The following is a 17,541-nucleotide window of genomic DNA, read 5'->3' on the forward strand; positions in this document are numbered from 1 at the left end:
ATGATATTTACTTTTTTCTGAAATTATTTCCTACATAAAATTCGTGAGTAAATATATTCGTGAGTAAAAGAAAGTATAAAGCATGTCTTTTTTTTTTCTTTAAGTTTATTTTGAGAGAGAGAGTGTGCACACATACATAAATTGGGGAGGGGCAGAGAGAGAGAGAGACTCCCAAGCAGGCTCTGCACTGTCAATGTGTAGCCTGGCACAGGGCTTGAACCTGCAAACCTTGAGATCATGACCTGAGCTGAAATCAAGAGCCAGATACTTAGCCAACTCAGCCATCCAGGTGCCCTGATTTTGTATAAAGCATGTCTTAATATAAAGTTTTGTAGGTAGTCTTGACTAAGGAACCCTTAACTATCAATGTCAATTAACATTTAAACTAATAAACATTTAAAATTTTTTAGTTTAATAATATTTTCCAATATAATAATATAATTATAACAGCTTTTTACACAGGATAAAATCATAGTCTCCATTTTTGTTTTCAAAAAATTTTTTTCTCTCAAGTTTTTATTTAAATTCCAGTTAACATACAGTGTAATACTCATTTTTAGTAGAATTTAGTGATTCATCGCTTACATACAATACCTCGTGCTCATCACAGGTGCCCTCCTTAATACCCATCACTCATTTAACCCATTTCCCACCACCCCCCCCGCCACCTCCCTCCATCAACCCTCAGTTTGTTCTCTATACTTAAGTATCTGTTGTATGGTTTACCTCTTTTTTTTTTCTGTGTTCATCTGTTTTGTTTCTTCAATTCCAATTACAATATGAGTGAAATCATATTGTATTTTTCTTTGACTTATTTTGCTTACCATAATACACTCTAGCTCCATCTATATCAGTGCAAATGGCAAGATTTCATTATCTTTGATGGCTGAGTAATTTTCCATTGTATGTATATACACCTCTTCTTTATCCATTCATGGATAAAGTCAATGGACATCCAGTCAATGGACATTTGGACTCTTTCCATAGTTTGGCTATTGTTGATGCAGCTTTAAACATCAGGGTGCATGTACCCCTTTGAATCTGTATTTTCGTATACTTTGGGTAAAAGTATTTACCTATACTAAGTATAGTAGTGCAGTTGCTGGGTTGTAGGATAGTTCTAGTTTTTTCCTTTTTGAGGAACTTCCATACTTTTTCCAGAGTGGCTGCACCAGTTTGCATTACCACCAAAAATGTAAAAGGGTTCCTTTTTCTTTGCATCCTCACCAACATCTGTTGTTTTCCTGTGTTGTTAATTTTAGCCATTCTGACCAGTGTGAGGTGGTATCTCATTGTGGTTTTGATTTGTATTTCCCTGGTGATGAGTGATGTTGAGCATAAAAATGACTCTTATATGGGTGGCCCAGTTGGTTGAGTGTCAGACTCCTGATTTCAGCTCAGGTCATAATCCCAGGTCATCATATCAAGCTCCACATCAGGCTCTGTGCTGAGTGTGGAGCCTGCTTACGATTCTCTCTCTCTCTTTCTTTCTTTCTCTCTCTCTCTCTCTCTCTCTCCCTCTGCCCTCTCCCCTGCTTGCTTTCTCTCTCTCTCTCTCTCTCTCTCTCTAAAATAAAGTTTAAAAAGAAGACTCTTATATAAGGTTTAAATAATATCTAACCAGGAGCCTGTAAAGATTCTAAACTTACATGTATCTAATAGTCAAGCCCAGAAATATATAAAGAAAATAAAATTTCACATGGTAATGAGCAAACCTTTAATCATACAGGTAACATTCTTACACAGTTACTAGGAATTATTAGATTAGTAACATGAAAGCAAGAAATTGAAGAGTTGAATGACAACTAGTAATCTTGATCTAATGTATGTATTTATGGAACCCTATACCCAACAGTTTGAAAAGTCATATTCTTTCAAGCACTTTTAGAACATTTATAATCTTTACCTCACTATGCCAGAAAGTATGAGTTTCAACAAACACCAAAAGATTGATGTTGTATATATTACCTTCTCAGACTGTAGTACAATTAAGTTAGAATGTAATCCCCCCCCAAATCATGTATTTTTAGAAATTTAAAGCCAGCTTTCTTGCTACTTACGGACCATTGAAGAAATTAGGACAAAAATTAGAAAACTTTTGACGCGCTTCAGTGGTTCAGTCAGTTAAGTGTCCAATTTTGGCTCAGGTCATGATCTCATGGTTCGTGAGTCCAAGCCCTGCATTGGGCTCTATGCTGACAGCTCAGAGCCTGGAGCCTGCTTTGGATTCTGTGTCTCCTTCTTTCTCTGTCCCTCTCCCACTCACACTCTTGTCTCTCTTTCTCAAAAATAAATAAACATTTTTAAAAAATTAAAAAAAAAACTTTTAGAACAGAACAATATAAAAAATACCACAGCTTGTGGGCTGACACCAAAGATATTCTTAGAGGGAAATTTTTAGTCTCCTATGCATATATTGAAATTAATATATGCATGAAAATGAATGAGCTAAAACATCCAATTTATGTAGTCAGGAAAAGCACAGTTGAAGAAATCATCAAAAGAAAAATAGGAAATAGAAGTATTGAAATAATATAGGATTAAATGATCGAATAGAAAACAGGGAAACCATAGAGAAAATCACCAAAACCTAAATCTGGTTCTTTTCAAAATGGCCAAACTAATGGGCATCAGACAAAATTAATCAAGGAGACAAAGCACAAAAAACAATATTGGGATTGAAAAGGACTTCTAAAGTATAGATTTAGCTATGATTTAAGAAAGGGGTGCCTGGGTGACTCAGTCGGTTGGGTGTCCAACTTCAGCTCAGGTCATGACCTCATGGTTTGTGGTTGTGGGTTTGAGCCCAGTGTTGGGTTCTGTGCTGACAGCTTGGAGCCTGGAGCCTGCTTTGGATTCTGTGTCTCCCTTTCTCTCTGCCCCTCCCCCATTCATATTCTGTCTCTCTCTCTCTCTCTCTCTCTCTCTCTCTCTCAAGATATAAACATAAAAAAAAAAAAAAAGAAAGAAATAAGACCAAATACTATGAACCATTTTAGAATGATAAATATGAAAATTTGGAATCAATAAATGATTTCTCAACAAAATATAATTTAACAGAACTAACTTAATAAATTGAAAACCTGGATGGAAATATAGCTATTAGAGATATTGAATCAATAGTTAAAGATTTTCCTACAAGAAAGTAATAAACAAAACAAGGGTGATGACAAAAGGAAACAGGCCCATTATGGCCCACAGTGGCTAAAATGAAAATGACTCACAATATCAAGTTTTGGCAAACTTGTGGAGCCCCTACAATTCTCATATATTTCTAAGAGTGTAAATTGGTAGAAACACTTTGGAAAACTTTGCCATTATCTGCTAAAGCTAACATACGTCACCCTGTGATCTAGCATTTACTGCATCAGAAATGAATGCCTGTATCTATCAAAGGATAGGTGCAAGAGTGTTCAAAGTAGCTTCATTCATAATTGCTAAATGTTAATAATAGAATAAATAAATTGTGTTATATTCACATTATGGAACATATACACTCATGGAAAAGAGCAACTAAAACTATTAACAACATTAAGTGAATGTATATCATAGATAATGTAAGCAAAAGAAGCCAGGTGCAAAAGAATATAGTACATTTCCATAAGAAATCAAGAATAGGTAAAATTCTTGATTCATATATTCTTTAATATATGGTATTAAAAACTCCAAGTAGTGTTTACCTTTTTGAGTAAAGAATGTTGGAGGGAGGGGCGCCTGGGTGGCGCAGTCGGTTAAGCGTCCGACTTCAGCCAGGTCACTATCTGGCAGTCCGTGAGTTCGAGCCCCGCGTCAGGCTCTGGGCTGATGGCTCGGAGCCTGGAGCCTGTTTCCGATTCTGTGTCTCCCTCTCTCTCTGCCCCTCCCCCGTTCATGCTCTGTCTCTCTCTGTCCCAAAAATAAATAAAAAACGTTGAAAAAAAAAAAAAAAGAATGTTGGAGGGAGTCTTTTGGGTACTTGAATATTCTGTATTTGATCTGGATAGTAATTTTGTGGATGTATATGTATATAAAAACTCATTCACTTAAGACTTCTGGACTTAGTAAAACATTAAAATTAAAACTATTAGTTAAATAAGAAAAAATATACAGAAAATATGTACAATCTTAATGAAGATTTAAAAATGTGCTCAGATTTGCTTTCATCAGACATGGAAATGACTGTCATGCAGAAGGAATTTTTATAGTCACAAATCCCTAGAAACAGGAGACATGACAGGCCATGTAGGGGGCCACACAGGGAAGCATCAGGGTTGGTCAGGAGACTGAGGGATTTGGGAGGAAAAGAGATGTTTTTGTGGTTTGTGTGGGAAGGCACAGTGAAAGCAGGGAAGGCAGGTTTAGGATTGGCTAGTATGAATAATCTCAGCGGGCTGTAGTGTAAGGCTGTCCTGAGTTGTGTGGTACCTGGTCCTGAGGTAAGTAGGATAGGGGATTATTGGTCCTGAGTGTAAGAGCCAAATAGAGGAGTGAGGAGGAGGCTCTGGATTGATTAGTTTGTTTATGAAAGGTACACTTCCAGGTGAGTAGTTTACTGTCTCTAAGAATTGGCTAACCTTGGGAGGGAGGGCCAGTCTTCCTAGGGTGAGTGAAGTTCCAGATGTCAAAACATCAGAATAAAAGACATGATTAATCCAGTGGAGAAAATTATAAAATTTGGTTGCAAGTCTTAAAAGAAGATCTACCTAATGAAGTATACCCCATTGCTCACTTTGGCAGCATGTATACTAAAATGAAGTAGATACCATTTTTCTGAAAGGAACCCTAATATAAAAGTGTCACTTTTTCCCAAAATAATTGATACATTTGATATAATTCCCATCAATATCCCAACAGATTTTTGGTAAAACTTAACGAACGGACTGTAAATATTATACCAAAAAGCCAAGGTCCAAGAATAAAGGAGGCAATTTTGAAGCTGTAGACCAAGGTGGAGAGCATGCCTATAGACACCAGGACTTCTGAAGTTATATGAATTAAGTCAATGTGATGTTGGTATAGGAATAAACCAAAAAATATCAGTGGTATAGAACAGACCCTTTTTAGCAAACATACACACAGTAGAAACTTGATATGTAAGAGGTAGCATTACGAATCAGAGGAAATAATGGAAGAATCAGTAAGTTAAGGTGGGGATGCCTGGGTGGTTAAGTCGATTAAGCGTCTAACTCTTGATTTTGGCTCAGGTCATGATCCCAGTGTGGTTGGATCCAGTACTAAGTTGGGCTCTGAGCTGGGCATGGAGCCTGCTTAAGATTCTCCCTCCTTCTCTCTCTCTGGCTCTCTCTCTCTCTCTCAGTCTCCCAAAAAAACAAAACAGAACAAAACAAAACAAAAAACCCACCAAGGTTTTGGACAGACTGCCATCATGTGTTTTTATATGTGGTATATAATAAGAGGGGTACTATGTCATCTATGGAGGAGTGTGCTCCCCAGAATGAATAGCCTGAATCTCCTCATGAGGAAACAGACAAGGTTAAGCAAATATTTAGCAGCATTTATTCACTGATTTACTGAATTTCTCACTGGGTACACATCATCTGGAGAGCAGAAGAGAACTCTAGTTTGATGTGTTTCTCTCACGATGAAGTACATAGGCTTAAGAAATAGTAGGTAGTTGAGAAAAGAGAGGGGAAGCAGGATGAGAAAATCATGTTGTAGTGATAAGCAACTTCCAAATAGCTTGAGTGGCTGCTGCACATTTATGCCAGTATTAGTCATGGGTTATATACTTGATCACATTGGGAAGTAAAAGAAGGTAGAGTCATTGAGTCCAGGGCTTCACAGAAAACAGAATTGACCATCAGTTTCTGGCTGTTGAAGATCTCATCCGTGTGACTCTTCAATAGCAGTGTCAGAGTAGACCTTTGAGTAACCTCTGTGTGTGTGTGTGTATGTTTTTACTATCTACTAAACAGAAAATGCCCATATTTCCCTATAAGAAAAAAATTATTTGCATAGCATGATTTTTTTTTTTAATGTTTATTTATTTTTGAGAGACAGAGACAGAACATGAGCACGGGAGGGGCAGAGAGAAAGGAAGACACACAATCTGAAGCAGGCTCCAGGCTCTGAGCTGTCAGCACAGAGCCCAATGCTGGGCTCGAACCCACGAACTGTGAGATCATGACCTGAGTAGAAGCTGGATGCTTAACTGACTGAGCCACCCAGGCACCCCATGCATAGCATGATTCTAAACGCACATGTTTTTTATGTATCTTGTCTGACATCTAATTTTGTATCAGTAGTCCAGTGGTTAAGTCCTCCTCCTTCTTAGATTCATACATTAGGTGTACTACTTAGTAACTATGAGGGCATGCCTTGAAAATATTGTGTAATCTTTCTGGGTCCTAGTTACAGATAAGATAAGGATAATGTCCAGTTTAATGAGTTGTGACTCTTTGATTAGGTATGTAAAGCAGCTAAAACTCTCTGTGGCACATAATAGATGTTCAATAAATTTAAGCTATTATTGTAAAAAAAAAAGTCAGTGTCATGAAAGACTTAACAAACAGCTGAGATATTACAGATTAAAGAAACTAAAGATTTATGATAACTAAAAGCAGTATGTGATCCTAGATCAGAAGGAAAAAAAAGGTCTGTAAAGAACATTATTGGAATAATTGATAAAGCTTACATGTGAATTGTATATTAGATAATAGTGTTGTAACAGTTTCAGATTTCTTGAATTTGATAGTTATGGTTATATGAGGCATTGTCTGTGTTCTTAGGATACGTACTAAAGTATTAAAGGTGAAGGTTACTGGGACACCTGGGTGGCTCAGTCAGCTAAGTGTCTGACTTTGGCTCAGGTCATGATTTCACGGTTCGTGAATTCAAGCCCCGCATTCGGCTCTGTGCTGACAGCTCAGAGCCTGGAGCCTGCTTCAGATTCTGTGTCTCCCTCTCTCTCTCTGCTCCTGCCCTGCTCACACTCTTCTCTGTCTCTCAAAAAGTGAATAAACATTAAAAAAATATTAAAATAAAATAAAGGTGAAGGTTACTAATTACTCTAGAATGTAGTTCAGTACAAAAAAAATCTCTCAAGTGAGAGACATGGGCATTTGTGGCAAAATATCAAAAATTGGCGAATCTGCATTAAGGAGTACCTGTTTGAAATTTAAAAAACAAAAAAGTTCAAAAACTGTGGCTGGGAGAATTAATTATTGATTTTAATAATTAGATCCCAGCTTTGAACTTGTAGGAGTACTGACAATACTGACTCTATCTTTGGCCTTCCATCTTGTTCATGTTCACTGGATTACCTCTCTTGGGGCTTATGTGTTCCAGGACCCTTGGAGATTAATATACATACCTTTTAGAAATGCCCATCAAGGTAGGGATGAGGAGAGGCTTGCTTTGGCCTCCCAGGAATCTGTAAGAAATAACATAGTCTTTTCCCTTTCTGACATACAGGTAGTGCCTCAAGGTTTGATTAAAGGTTAGCTGTCAGGTGCATACAATCTTTTGAAATACATACAAACCCTTTGATCTCACTACAGTGCTCTTCCCACTCCACTCCATGTGTCCCCTTGCTTTATTAAACCTATAGGCTAAGGTCTGGACTTTGTGGAGAATAGCTGCAGTGCTATGTGAATTTTTGCTGGTGGATATCTCCTCTCCCCACCACCCCTCTCCTGCATTAAGTTACCTTGAATAAAACTTCAAAAACTGTATGGAATGGTTAAGTGTCAGACTTTGGCTCAGGTCATGATCTCTGTTGGTGAGTTCGGGCCCCACATTGGTGCTGTGCTAACAGCTGAGAGCCTGGAGCCTTAGGATTCTGTCTCTCCCTCTCTCTCTGCCCTACCCCCACTTGCACTCTGTCTCTCTCTGTCTCTCAAAATGAATAAATGTTAAAAAATTAAAAAAAAATTACAATGAGGTTGTAAAAATACAATCACTTAACACTATTAGATGGGCATAAGTTTTTAATTTGGTGATAATTATAATAACTTAGCATTCACTATATGGAAATACTTTTCTAAGTGCTTTAAGTGTATAACTCGTTTACTCTTCAAACAATCATAGAATATTGACAACATCCTCATTTTACAGATGAAGAAACTGAATTTGAGAGAGATTGAGAACACACAGAAAGTGGTACAGTGAGAATTTAAACCCAAACACTGTAGTGCTACGGCCTGCTAGATTGAATGCCATGCCAGAGGTAGTAGTGCAAAATGCTTAAGAGTTTTTGGAAACAGGTTATATTCCCTGTAATCTATGAGATCTTAGACAAGTTACTTAACCTGTGACTGCCTCATTTTTGGTACTTCATTATAGATTGTTGAGAGGCTGAAGTAGGTTATTTTATTATCATATACTGTTTTCTCTAAGCATGGGTGAAGGTGTAGTAGTACAGCAGAAACTCTTACACACATTTTTGGTTGGGAATGTAAATTGATAGTGCTGCTGTACCACTTTTTAAAAAAAGGTTTCAGGGGTGCTTGGGTGGCTCAGTTGGTTAAGCATCCAAGATGCTTGATTTCTGCTCAGTTTATGATCTCATATTTTGTGAGTTCAAAATGTCCGCAGGCATTGACAGTGTGAAGCCTGCTTGGGATTCTCTGTATCCCTTGCTCTCTGCCCCTCCCCCACACACGGTTGCTCACTTGCTTGCTGTCTCTCTCAAAAAATAAATAAACTAGGGATGCCTGGGTGACTCAATCAGTTAAGTGTCTGACTTTGGCTCAGGTCATAATCTCTCAGTTTGTGAGTTGCTAGCCCTGCCTTGGATTCTGTGCTGACAGCTCAGAGCCTGGAGACGCCTTCAGATTTTGTGTCTTGTCTCCCTCTCTCTCTGCCCCTCACCCACTGTGCTCTGTCTTTCTCTCTCAAAGGTACATAAACATTGAAAAAAAAAAAAACTTAAAAAAAACTAATAAAAAAGATTTCATAAAACTAAAGGTGCTCCTACCTTGTACCTTCAACTTGGAAATACCTTTTGGAAAATATTTAGCAATTCAGCTCTTGTTTATTTAAACACATTTTTTTTTTTAGTATATGTGCTGCCGAAGCGAGCACATAAACACATTTTTTTTTAATGTTTACTTATTTTTGAGACACAGAGAGACAGAGCATGAACGGGAGAGGGTCAGAGAGAGAGGGAGATACAGAATCCGAAACAGGCTCCAGGGCCTGAGCTGTCAGCACAGAGCTCTTGTTTATTTTAAAGAAACTCTCCCACATACTGCCAAGAAGCTGTGCACTGGGATGTTCACTGCAACATGTTTGTATTAATTGGAAACAACCTCAATGTCTATCAAATAAAAAATGTACAAAATAAATTATACTATTTTCATGCAATAGAATAGTATGCCCTAGATTTTAAAAAATGAACTATATAGTCAGGGTGCCTGGGTGGCTCGGTCGGTTGAGCATCCGACTTTGGCTCAGGTCATGATCTCACGGCTTGTGAGTTTGAGCCCTACATCGAGCTCTGTGCTGACAGCTCAGAGTTTGGAGTCTGCTTCAGATTCTGTGTTTCCCTCTCTCTCTGCCCTTAACCCACTCACATTCTGTCTCTCTCTCAAAAATAAATAAACATTAAAAAAATTTTTTTTAAATGAACTATAGTCACAAAGATGAACATAGATCTTGAATGATACTGAATAAAAGCAATCTGCAGAAGGATATATATAGTGTGATGCTATAAATATATATAGGGTGATCATATAAAGTATAAAAACATGGGAAGAAACTATGATGTTTTATTGAATATAAGATTACACAGATCTTAAGGTGCATCATTATTTAGGTAATCAGTAAGAAAAATATCACCGTGAAACTATTATATACCATTAATTATAAAATACATACCAATTTTAGAGGTGTTAAAATGATGAAAATAATGTGCCTCTTGGAATAAGTGAACTGGGATGTATTACTTGTGGGTTTAGGTGAACGTGTGAACATACAAAATGTTTTGTAATAAAAAAAAAAAAGACTACGGTTACCTTTGGAAGAAGTCAGGGGAATGGGATTTGGAAGGGACACAGGGTCCTCAGCTCTGTAATGTCGATAATGTTTGCTTAAAGTAAAAAATGCTACATGAAACAAAAAAAAGAAGATTCATTAAAGCTTGATTGGGAGTACATGGATGTTTATGTATACTTTTCTGTATGGCTAAAATCCGTCTTTGCTTTTTTTTAATTAGTGGTGAGGAAGAGTAGGTAAATGTAAAAGTGGGTAAGTTTGTCTTAAAAGCAAGGACGAGAGAGGAAAGCGTATCAGTGGAGGTTTTGTTTAAGTGAGAAATACAGGTATCCTTTGCCCTCTGAGCTCTATTGATGCAAACTATGTAATGGAATATATTCTCTAAGATTTTTAGATAAATCCCTTATTATTTAAACTCTTACCAGGGCACGTGGGTGGCTCAGTCGGTTAAGCGTCCGACATCGGCAAGCCCTGCGTCGGGCTCTGCCAACAGTTCAGAGCATGCTTTGGATTCTGTGTCTCCTTCTCTTTCTGCCCCTCCCCACTTGCACTCTGTCTCTCAAAAATAAATAAACATTTAAGAAAATATTTAAACCATTACCATTTATCTAAAACTTTGGAACCAGATAGACACTTTGATATCCACAGTTGCTATCCAAACTTAAGTACTACATATATTTAGAAAGTAAGAGATACTTCCACTGAATTTGTAAACCAGTAGAGAAGAGACTGAAAGTATAGAAGATAGAGTTAAGTCCCTGAAAGGGGAAGAGCTGAGGTCTGGAGTGTAGAGAAATTCACTCTTGATAAGAGTAGAGTCACTCGGGGCGCCTGGGTGGCGCAGTCGGTTAAGCGTCCGACTTCAGCCAGGTCACGATCTCGCGGTCTGTGAGTTCGAGCCCCGCGTCGGGCTCTGGGCTGATGGCTCAGAGCCTGGAGCCTGTTTCCGATTCTGTGTCTCCCTCTCTCTCTGCCCCTCCCCTGTTCATGCTCTGTCTCTCTCTGTCCCAAAAATAAATAAAAAATGTTGAAAAAAAAATTAAAAAAAAAAAAAAAGAGTAGAGTCACTAACTACCCTTACATTGGAATGAATATGAGAAGAGGTTTAAATAATAGAATAATTTTTTGGGGCGCCTGGGTGGCGCAGTCGGTTGGGCGTCCGACTTCAGCCAGGTCACGATCTCGCGGTCCGTGAGTTCGAGCCCCGCGTCGGGCTCTGGGCTGATGGCTCAGAGCCTGGAGCCTGTTTCCGATTCTGTGTCTCCCTCTCTCTCTGCCCCTCCCCCGTTCATGCTCTGTCTCTCTCTGTCCCAAAAATAAATAAACGTTGAAAAAAAAAATTTAAATAATAGAATAATTTTTAGAGGTAGCTATGAAATTGACTACATTGGCCCAATTGTCTCAACTCAATGTGAAAAGTATGAGGAAAGGTCAGGGTCAACTAAGACAGTGCTTCATAGTGGGTAGATTTTTTTGTTCAGATTTTTACATCTTTTGGAAGTTACTACTGTCTTTTGAAATACCTTTTTGAAAATTTACTTGCCCTTTGCAAAGGTCGCAGGATTTACCGAATATTTTTAATATACTAGACCATGGATTGATTCTGTAATATTTTGAAATTCTGATTTTTGAGTTTATACAGCCTAGGCTGCTTCCCTGATCTTTTCCAGATAGAGAAAAAAATTGCTAACACATAAGAATGTATGTATATTTCAAAGTTTATGTGGTGCTTTATATTTTATTTTTCATATTGATACAGTGAGGAAATTATTGTAGTCTCTATTCATTTTGCAGTTTAAGCTCAATACTCTTTTTTAGTACTGCTTGTCTCTAATTATTTCTTATAATAAAATATAGGTTACTTTGGAGTTTCACTAGTTAAATGCAGAGCATTCTTTACTTTTATTTTCCCTTTTTAAATTTTAGAGCTGAACGACAAAGGAATGAAGCACTATATAATGCTGAAGAGCTGAGTAAAGCTTTCCAACATTATAAAGAAAAAGTGGCTGAAAAACTGGAAAAGGTAAGAAGCAGTTGTGCAAATTCAGTATTTTTGGAACTGTCCATATTCTAAAAATAAAAATAGACATAAATAGAATGTATTTGTTTATAGTTAAAGTGGGGAATAATTTTTATGACCTTGTAATAAAATCATTGGAATAAAGAATTGTAAATATTGGCTAAGGCTGGTGTTCATAATCTTATAATGAGCAGAAACTTTTTTATCAAAGTGGGAAAAGAATGGAGACAAGGGGAAGAACAAAATACAGAGAAAGAAAAGAATACAGAGAAAGATGAGGTGAGTGAGTAGAGGTTGGAGCTGTAGAAGTAGAAGCAGAAAATTTGTTCCTATCACCTCCATGAAAATGAAGACAGAGTAGATTGTATAGCCTTCAGTTGTCTCCCTGGACCTACCACCCTGAGAGGATCTTACTCCTTCCTCTCAAAGGGAAAATTCCTTTAACAGATTCTACATGGTAGTATAGTGACTTTATTACATTCACTTAATATTTTCAAGTCATATGGATAATAAAACCTGTTTGGAGGAAGGCCACATGTTGAGTATTCAGACATTGAGCTCAGAAGAGAGGTCTGGTTGATAGATACTAACATGAGAGAATTCCATCTTGAGATAGTAATTGAAAAAGAGAAAGTTAATGATTCTGTTCAAAGAAAGGTAGAAGGGTAGAGGAAATATTATTAAAAGTTTAATAAGAAAGAAATACCGTATGATTTCACTTATATGTGGACTCTAAAAGATAAACAAAAAGCAGAAACAGACCCATAAATACAAAGAACTGATGAGGTGTTGGGCAAAATTGGTGAAGGGGAGTGGGAGATACAGACTTCCAGTTATGGCATGTGGAAGTCACAGACATCCAAGGTACAGCATAGGGAATATAGTCAATTGTATTATAATAGTATATGTAGCGTCAGATGATAGCTACACTTGTGAGCACAGCATAATGCATAGAGTTGCTGAATCACTGTATTGTACACCTGAAACTAATGTGACATTGTCAACTATATTTCAATGAAAAATTCTTAAAATCCCGTCAGATACTGTTCTTAAGTGTAAATTAATCAGATCACTGTTTTGAAGGCCTTGGAGAAGATCCCTGTGGGAATGAAATCTTGTAAGAGGGATTTTTAATAAGGTAATTTGTCGGGGGAGATAGAATACCTAGCAGGGGTAATATGTTCAGGGAGAGGGAGGACTTTGTAGAGGAAAGAGAAAAATGTTAAGGTGATTTTTTTTCACATTTCTCCTTAGGATTATCAGTTCAAAACACACTCAGCAGGTACCTCTAGTTAGGTCGATGTAATAACAGAGGCAGATCTGCCTGTTCTGTCACTCCCACCACTCTCACCTGAGTGCTTGATTTTTATCTGGTTTAGATTTGGACTGTAATTTCAGTGGGAGTATCTTGTGGCTAAAATTTCAAAAGTTATTTCTCCATAACATTTGCAGCATAGTTAGCCTTTAGTTAATTTCATGCAGCATCCCTGCATAAATTGCTTGCTTTGCTCCCGTGAGGCCAGAATGCTTCCTGTCGGGTGATAGTGCCATTGCCCCTCTGTCATAGGCTCTCAACCATTTCTGGACAGGTGGTGGTATCCCCCTCCTCGTCCTTTGTTACTGCCTATCACTTTGCTCCTTTCACTACAAGGCTGGGGACTTAAATGTGTGAAATACTTACTCTACTCTCCTGCTTATTTCTGAAGTCACTACTTTTTAGTTTGAAACACCTAAAATTTATGACTACAGTAGTATGTCTACTTAAAACAAATTATTGTTTTAGGTTCAAGTTGAAGAAGAAATATTAGAGAAAAATCTAATTAGCTGTGAAAAAGAAAATAAAAGGCTGCAGGAAAAGTGTGGTGTATATAAAAGTGACCTTGAAATTCTGAAAGAAAAATTAAGGTACAGTATCTTGTTATGGAAAAAGGAGTTTTGTGTGGAAATGGAGAAAGAACTGAAACGTTTTAAAATAGAATATTTTGTATATTGTAATTGTGGCCTTAAATTACATAGAAAGCTAGGTTTCATGACTGCAATTGTTTTCTGGGTATAATGTTAGGATTTTTAATGAATAAAATGTGTTGATATTAATATACTTGCAAATATAGAGTGATATGATCAGCATATTTGCTTTGCATATATTTAGAGAAGATGAACACAAACATATATGAAAATATTACTGCCTAGTAATCTGTTAATGGTTGATATCTTTTAGAGTTGTGGCTAATAGTTCATGATTTTTCCTTATATAACCTAAAACTTTCTTGAAGTTGCAATATGTTGAATTAGGATGTGGGAGTTAGATCTCCTGTCTTATACTTTTATAAAGGGAGCACAAGTGCTTCAAAGATAATGGAGTTATCCTGCCTTCCTCCTTACTATGAGACACTGGGAAAGTTTTCTAACCTTTATATACCTTAGTTTCCTTATCTATAAACAGAGAGTGATAATCGTGCTACCCACATAAAGTTGTGAGTGCCTGGCATGCAGAAAGTAGGTACTCGGTAAATGTGAGCAGGTATTATTATTTCAGAATTAAAGCTTTAAAATATTTTATTTTTTGAAAAATTTTAAATGTTTTTATTTATTTTTTAATATAATTTATTGTCAAGTTGGCTAACATATAGTGTATACAGTGTGCTCTTGGTTTTGGGGATAGAGTCCTGTGATTCATCGCTTATATACAACACCCAGTTCTCATCCCAACAAGTGCCCTCCTCAATGCCTGTCACCCATTTTTCCCCTCCCCACCCCCTGCTTTACAATATTTTAAAAGTGAGATTAACTAGGATTTACTGAAAATAAATATATATTTTGTTTCCATTTTTATGTTTTTTTCTTCATAGGCAGTTAAAAGAAGAAAATAACAATGGAAAAGAAAAATTAAGGATCATGGCAGTGAAAAATTCAGAAGTTATGGCACAATTAACTGAATCTAAACAAAGTATTCTGAAGCTAGAGAGTGAGTTAGAAGACAAAGAGGAAGTACTGAGAGAAAAATTTTCTCTAATGAATGAAAACCGAGAATTAAAGGTCCGTGTTGCAGCACAGAACGAGCGACTGGATTTGCGTCAGCAAGAAATAGAGAGTTCAAGGGTGGAACTGAGAAGTCTGGAAAAAGTTATGTCCCAGTTGCCAGTAAGTATGGATGAAAAGGAAACTTTTACTCAAGTGCTTTATAAGAGATCATCATTTTGTGGTTGCTTTATTAGCTTTTACTTTATGTTTTTTTTACATATCTATACTTTCAGTAATGAATTTCTTTTCTACCTAATCCCTTTTCTTTTTCTGCTTCTACCCTTTCTTAGTCTCTCACACACCCTATGTAAGAATGGCACAGGATTTTTAAAAAACAGCTTTATTCAAGTAATATTTGTATACCACAGAATTCACCCATTTTAATTGTACCATTCAGTGATTTTTTAGTAAACTTACAAGTTTTGGAGCAATCACTGCAGTCCAGTTTTCAGTTTACCATTCAGAAGATTCCTTTACCACACTCACCCCTAGGAAACCACTAATGTATTTTCTGCCTCTAGAGATTTGTCTTTTTTGGATTTTTCATATAAATGAAATTGTACAATATACGGTCTTTAGCTTTCTAAAAACTTTTGAGGATCATTCATTCTGATATATATCAGTACTCCATATCACTTTATTGTTGAATATTATTCAATTGTAAAACATTTTACATTTGTATTTGTATTTGTATTTGTAAAAATTTTACATTTACAAATTGTAAAACATTTTATTTAACTGTTCACCAATAAGTAGATAGATATTTGGGTTGCTTCCATGTTTGGACTATTATGAACAATACTGCTATGAACATTTGCATACAAGTCTGTGTGTGGACATAGTTTCATTTCTCTTGAGTACATACCTAGGAATGGAATTGCTGGGTCATATGGTAAAGTTGTACTGAACTGTTTTCCAAAGTGGCTATACCATTTTACATTCTCACCAGGAATGTCTGAGAGCTCCTGTTTTTCTACAACCTAGCCAACATTTGTTATTGTCTGTCTTTTAGATTTATAGCCATCTTAGTGGGTGTGATGTGGTATCACATTGTGGTTTTAATTTACATTATTCTAATGACTAATAATGTTGAGCAACTTTTCGTGTACTTATTAAAATGTTTTTATGATAGCAGATGGCCATCATTTCTCTTTCAGTTACATATATAACTATATATATAAGTGAGATTAGAAAGAAGGTAAGTATAACTATGTCAGAAATCTGTTACTGATAATTGTAAAATAAAGGTGAGATCAGGAGAAAACTATATAAATGTGTCATGGCTGATTTCAAATATGTATATATGTATATATTTTTTAATTTTAAGTTTATTTATTTTGAGAGAGAGAGAACACAAATGAGGGAGGGTCAGAGAGAAGGAGAGACGGAATCCCAAGCAGGCTCCACACCATCAACACAGAGCCTGACGCAGGGCTTGAACTCACAAGTGGTGAGATCCCAGCCGAGATCAAGAGTTGGATGCCTAACCAACTGTGCCACCCAAATGCCCCGGTTTCAAATATATTTGGATGGGTGGTAGACTTACCAATTTTATTTCTTTGACTCTTACCTATTTTATTTTATTTTTAAAAATACAGCAAGGGCACCTGGGTGGCTCAGTTGGTTGAGCGTCTGACTTCAGCTCAGGTCATAATCTCAGGGCTTGTGGGTTTGAGCCTTACATCGGGCTTTGTGCTGACAGTGCAGAGCCTGCTTCAGATTCTGTCTCTGTCTCTTTCTGTCTCTTTGCCCCTCCCTCACTTGTGCGCTCTCGCTCTCTCTCTCTCTCTCTCTCTCTCTCTCTCTCCCTCCCTCCCCCTCACTCTCCCTCACTCTCCCTCACTCTCAAAAATAAATAAACATTAAAAAAAATTAAAAATATAGCTAAAGTGTTTTGGAAAATACTACATGTGCCTCTGTTGTTTTTCACATAATGTTATGTGATACCTCCATAATGATTTATATAATGCAGGTTTATTTTAACTATTGTGATTTTTCTGTTATCTCAGTATTTCATAATGTATTTTTACATTTATTCTATTGACAGACATTAGGTTGTTTCTATTAAATTCACAATTTTTCAAAATTGGAGTTCTGAATAAAACAATTACATCATAGATATTGTAAGTTTATGTATGTCTGTTTTTAAATTTGCAGTTAAAAAGAGAAGTGTTTGGTTTTAAATCATCTCTTTCTAAGCACCAGATGAGTAGTTTGTCAAACAAGGAAGACAATTACATTGGCTGCTGTGAGGCAAATAAAATGTTGATTTCAGAATTGAGGTATGGCTTTCAGATGCTGAAGTTGTAGCAAATACAGTGTTTTTTTTTAAATTGGCAGTTAAATTAAAATCCTTAATTGAGAAGATGAAAAATATATAGAAAAGTTCATCGAGTATTAAAACAAACAGCTGTGTTTCCACAACTAAGACTTGATTCTTCTTAACATTCTGTGATATTTTTTTCAAATGTGTTTAAGTAAAACATAAAACATTACAGGGTGGATAATACCCATTGATCTTTCCCACTAGTCTCATTGTCCTCTTAAGAATACACCATCATGAA

General features: G+C 36.6%; 1 protein-coding gene across 2 annotated transcripts in view; it reads left to right on the forward strand.

The window, feature by feature from the left end:
- CCDC18 (coiled-coil domain containing 18) overlaps positions 1-17,541 on the forward strand; it is a 115,798-nt gene that overhangs the window by 13,588 nt on the left and 84,669 nt on the right. For both annotated transcript variants that reach the window (XM_030326761.1, XM_030326762.2), the window contains exons 7-10: positions 11,863-11,959; positions 13,740-13,861; positions 14,806-15,097; positions 17,135-17,259. In XM_030326761.1, coding sequence (XP_030182621.1) covers positions 11,863-11,959; positions 13,740-13,861; positions 14,806-15,097; positions 17,135-17,259 — 636 coding nt within the window. The remainder of the gene's footprint in view (positions 1-11,862; positions 11,960-13,739; positions 13,862-14,805; positions 15,098-17,134; positions 17,260-17,541) is intronic.

Source organism: Lynx canadensis, chromosome C1 (genome assembly GCF_007474595.2).
Source record: "Lynx canadensis isolate LIC74 chromosome C1, mLynCan4.pri.v2, whole genome shotgun sequence".
Classification (NCBI taxonomy): domain Eukaryota; kingdom Metazoa; phylum Chordata; class Mammalia; order Carnivora; family Felidae; genus Lynx; species Lynx canadensis.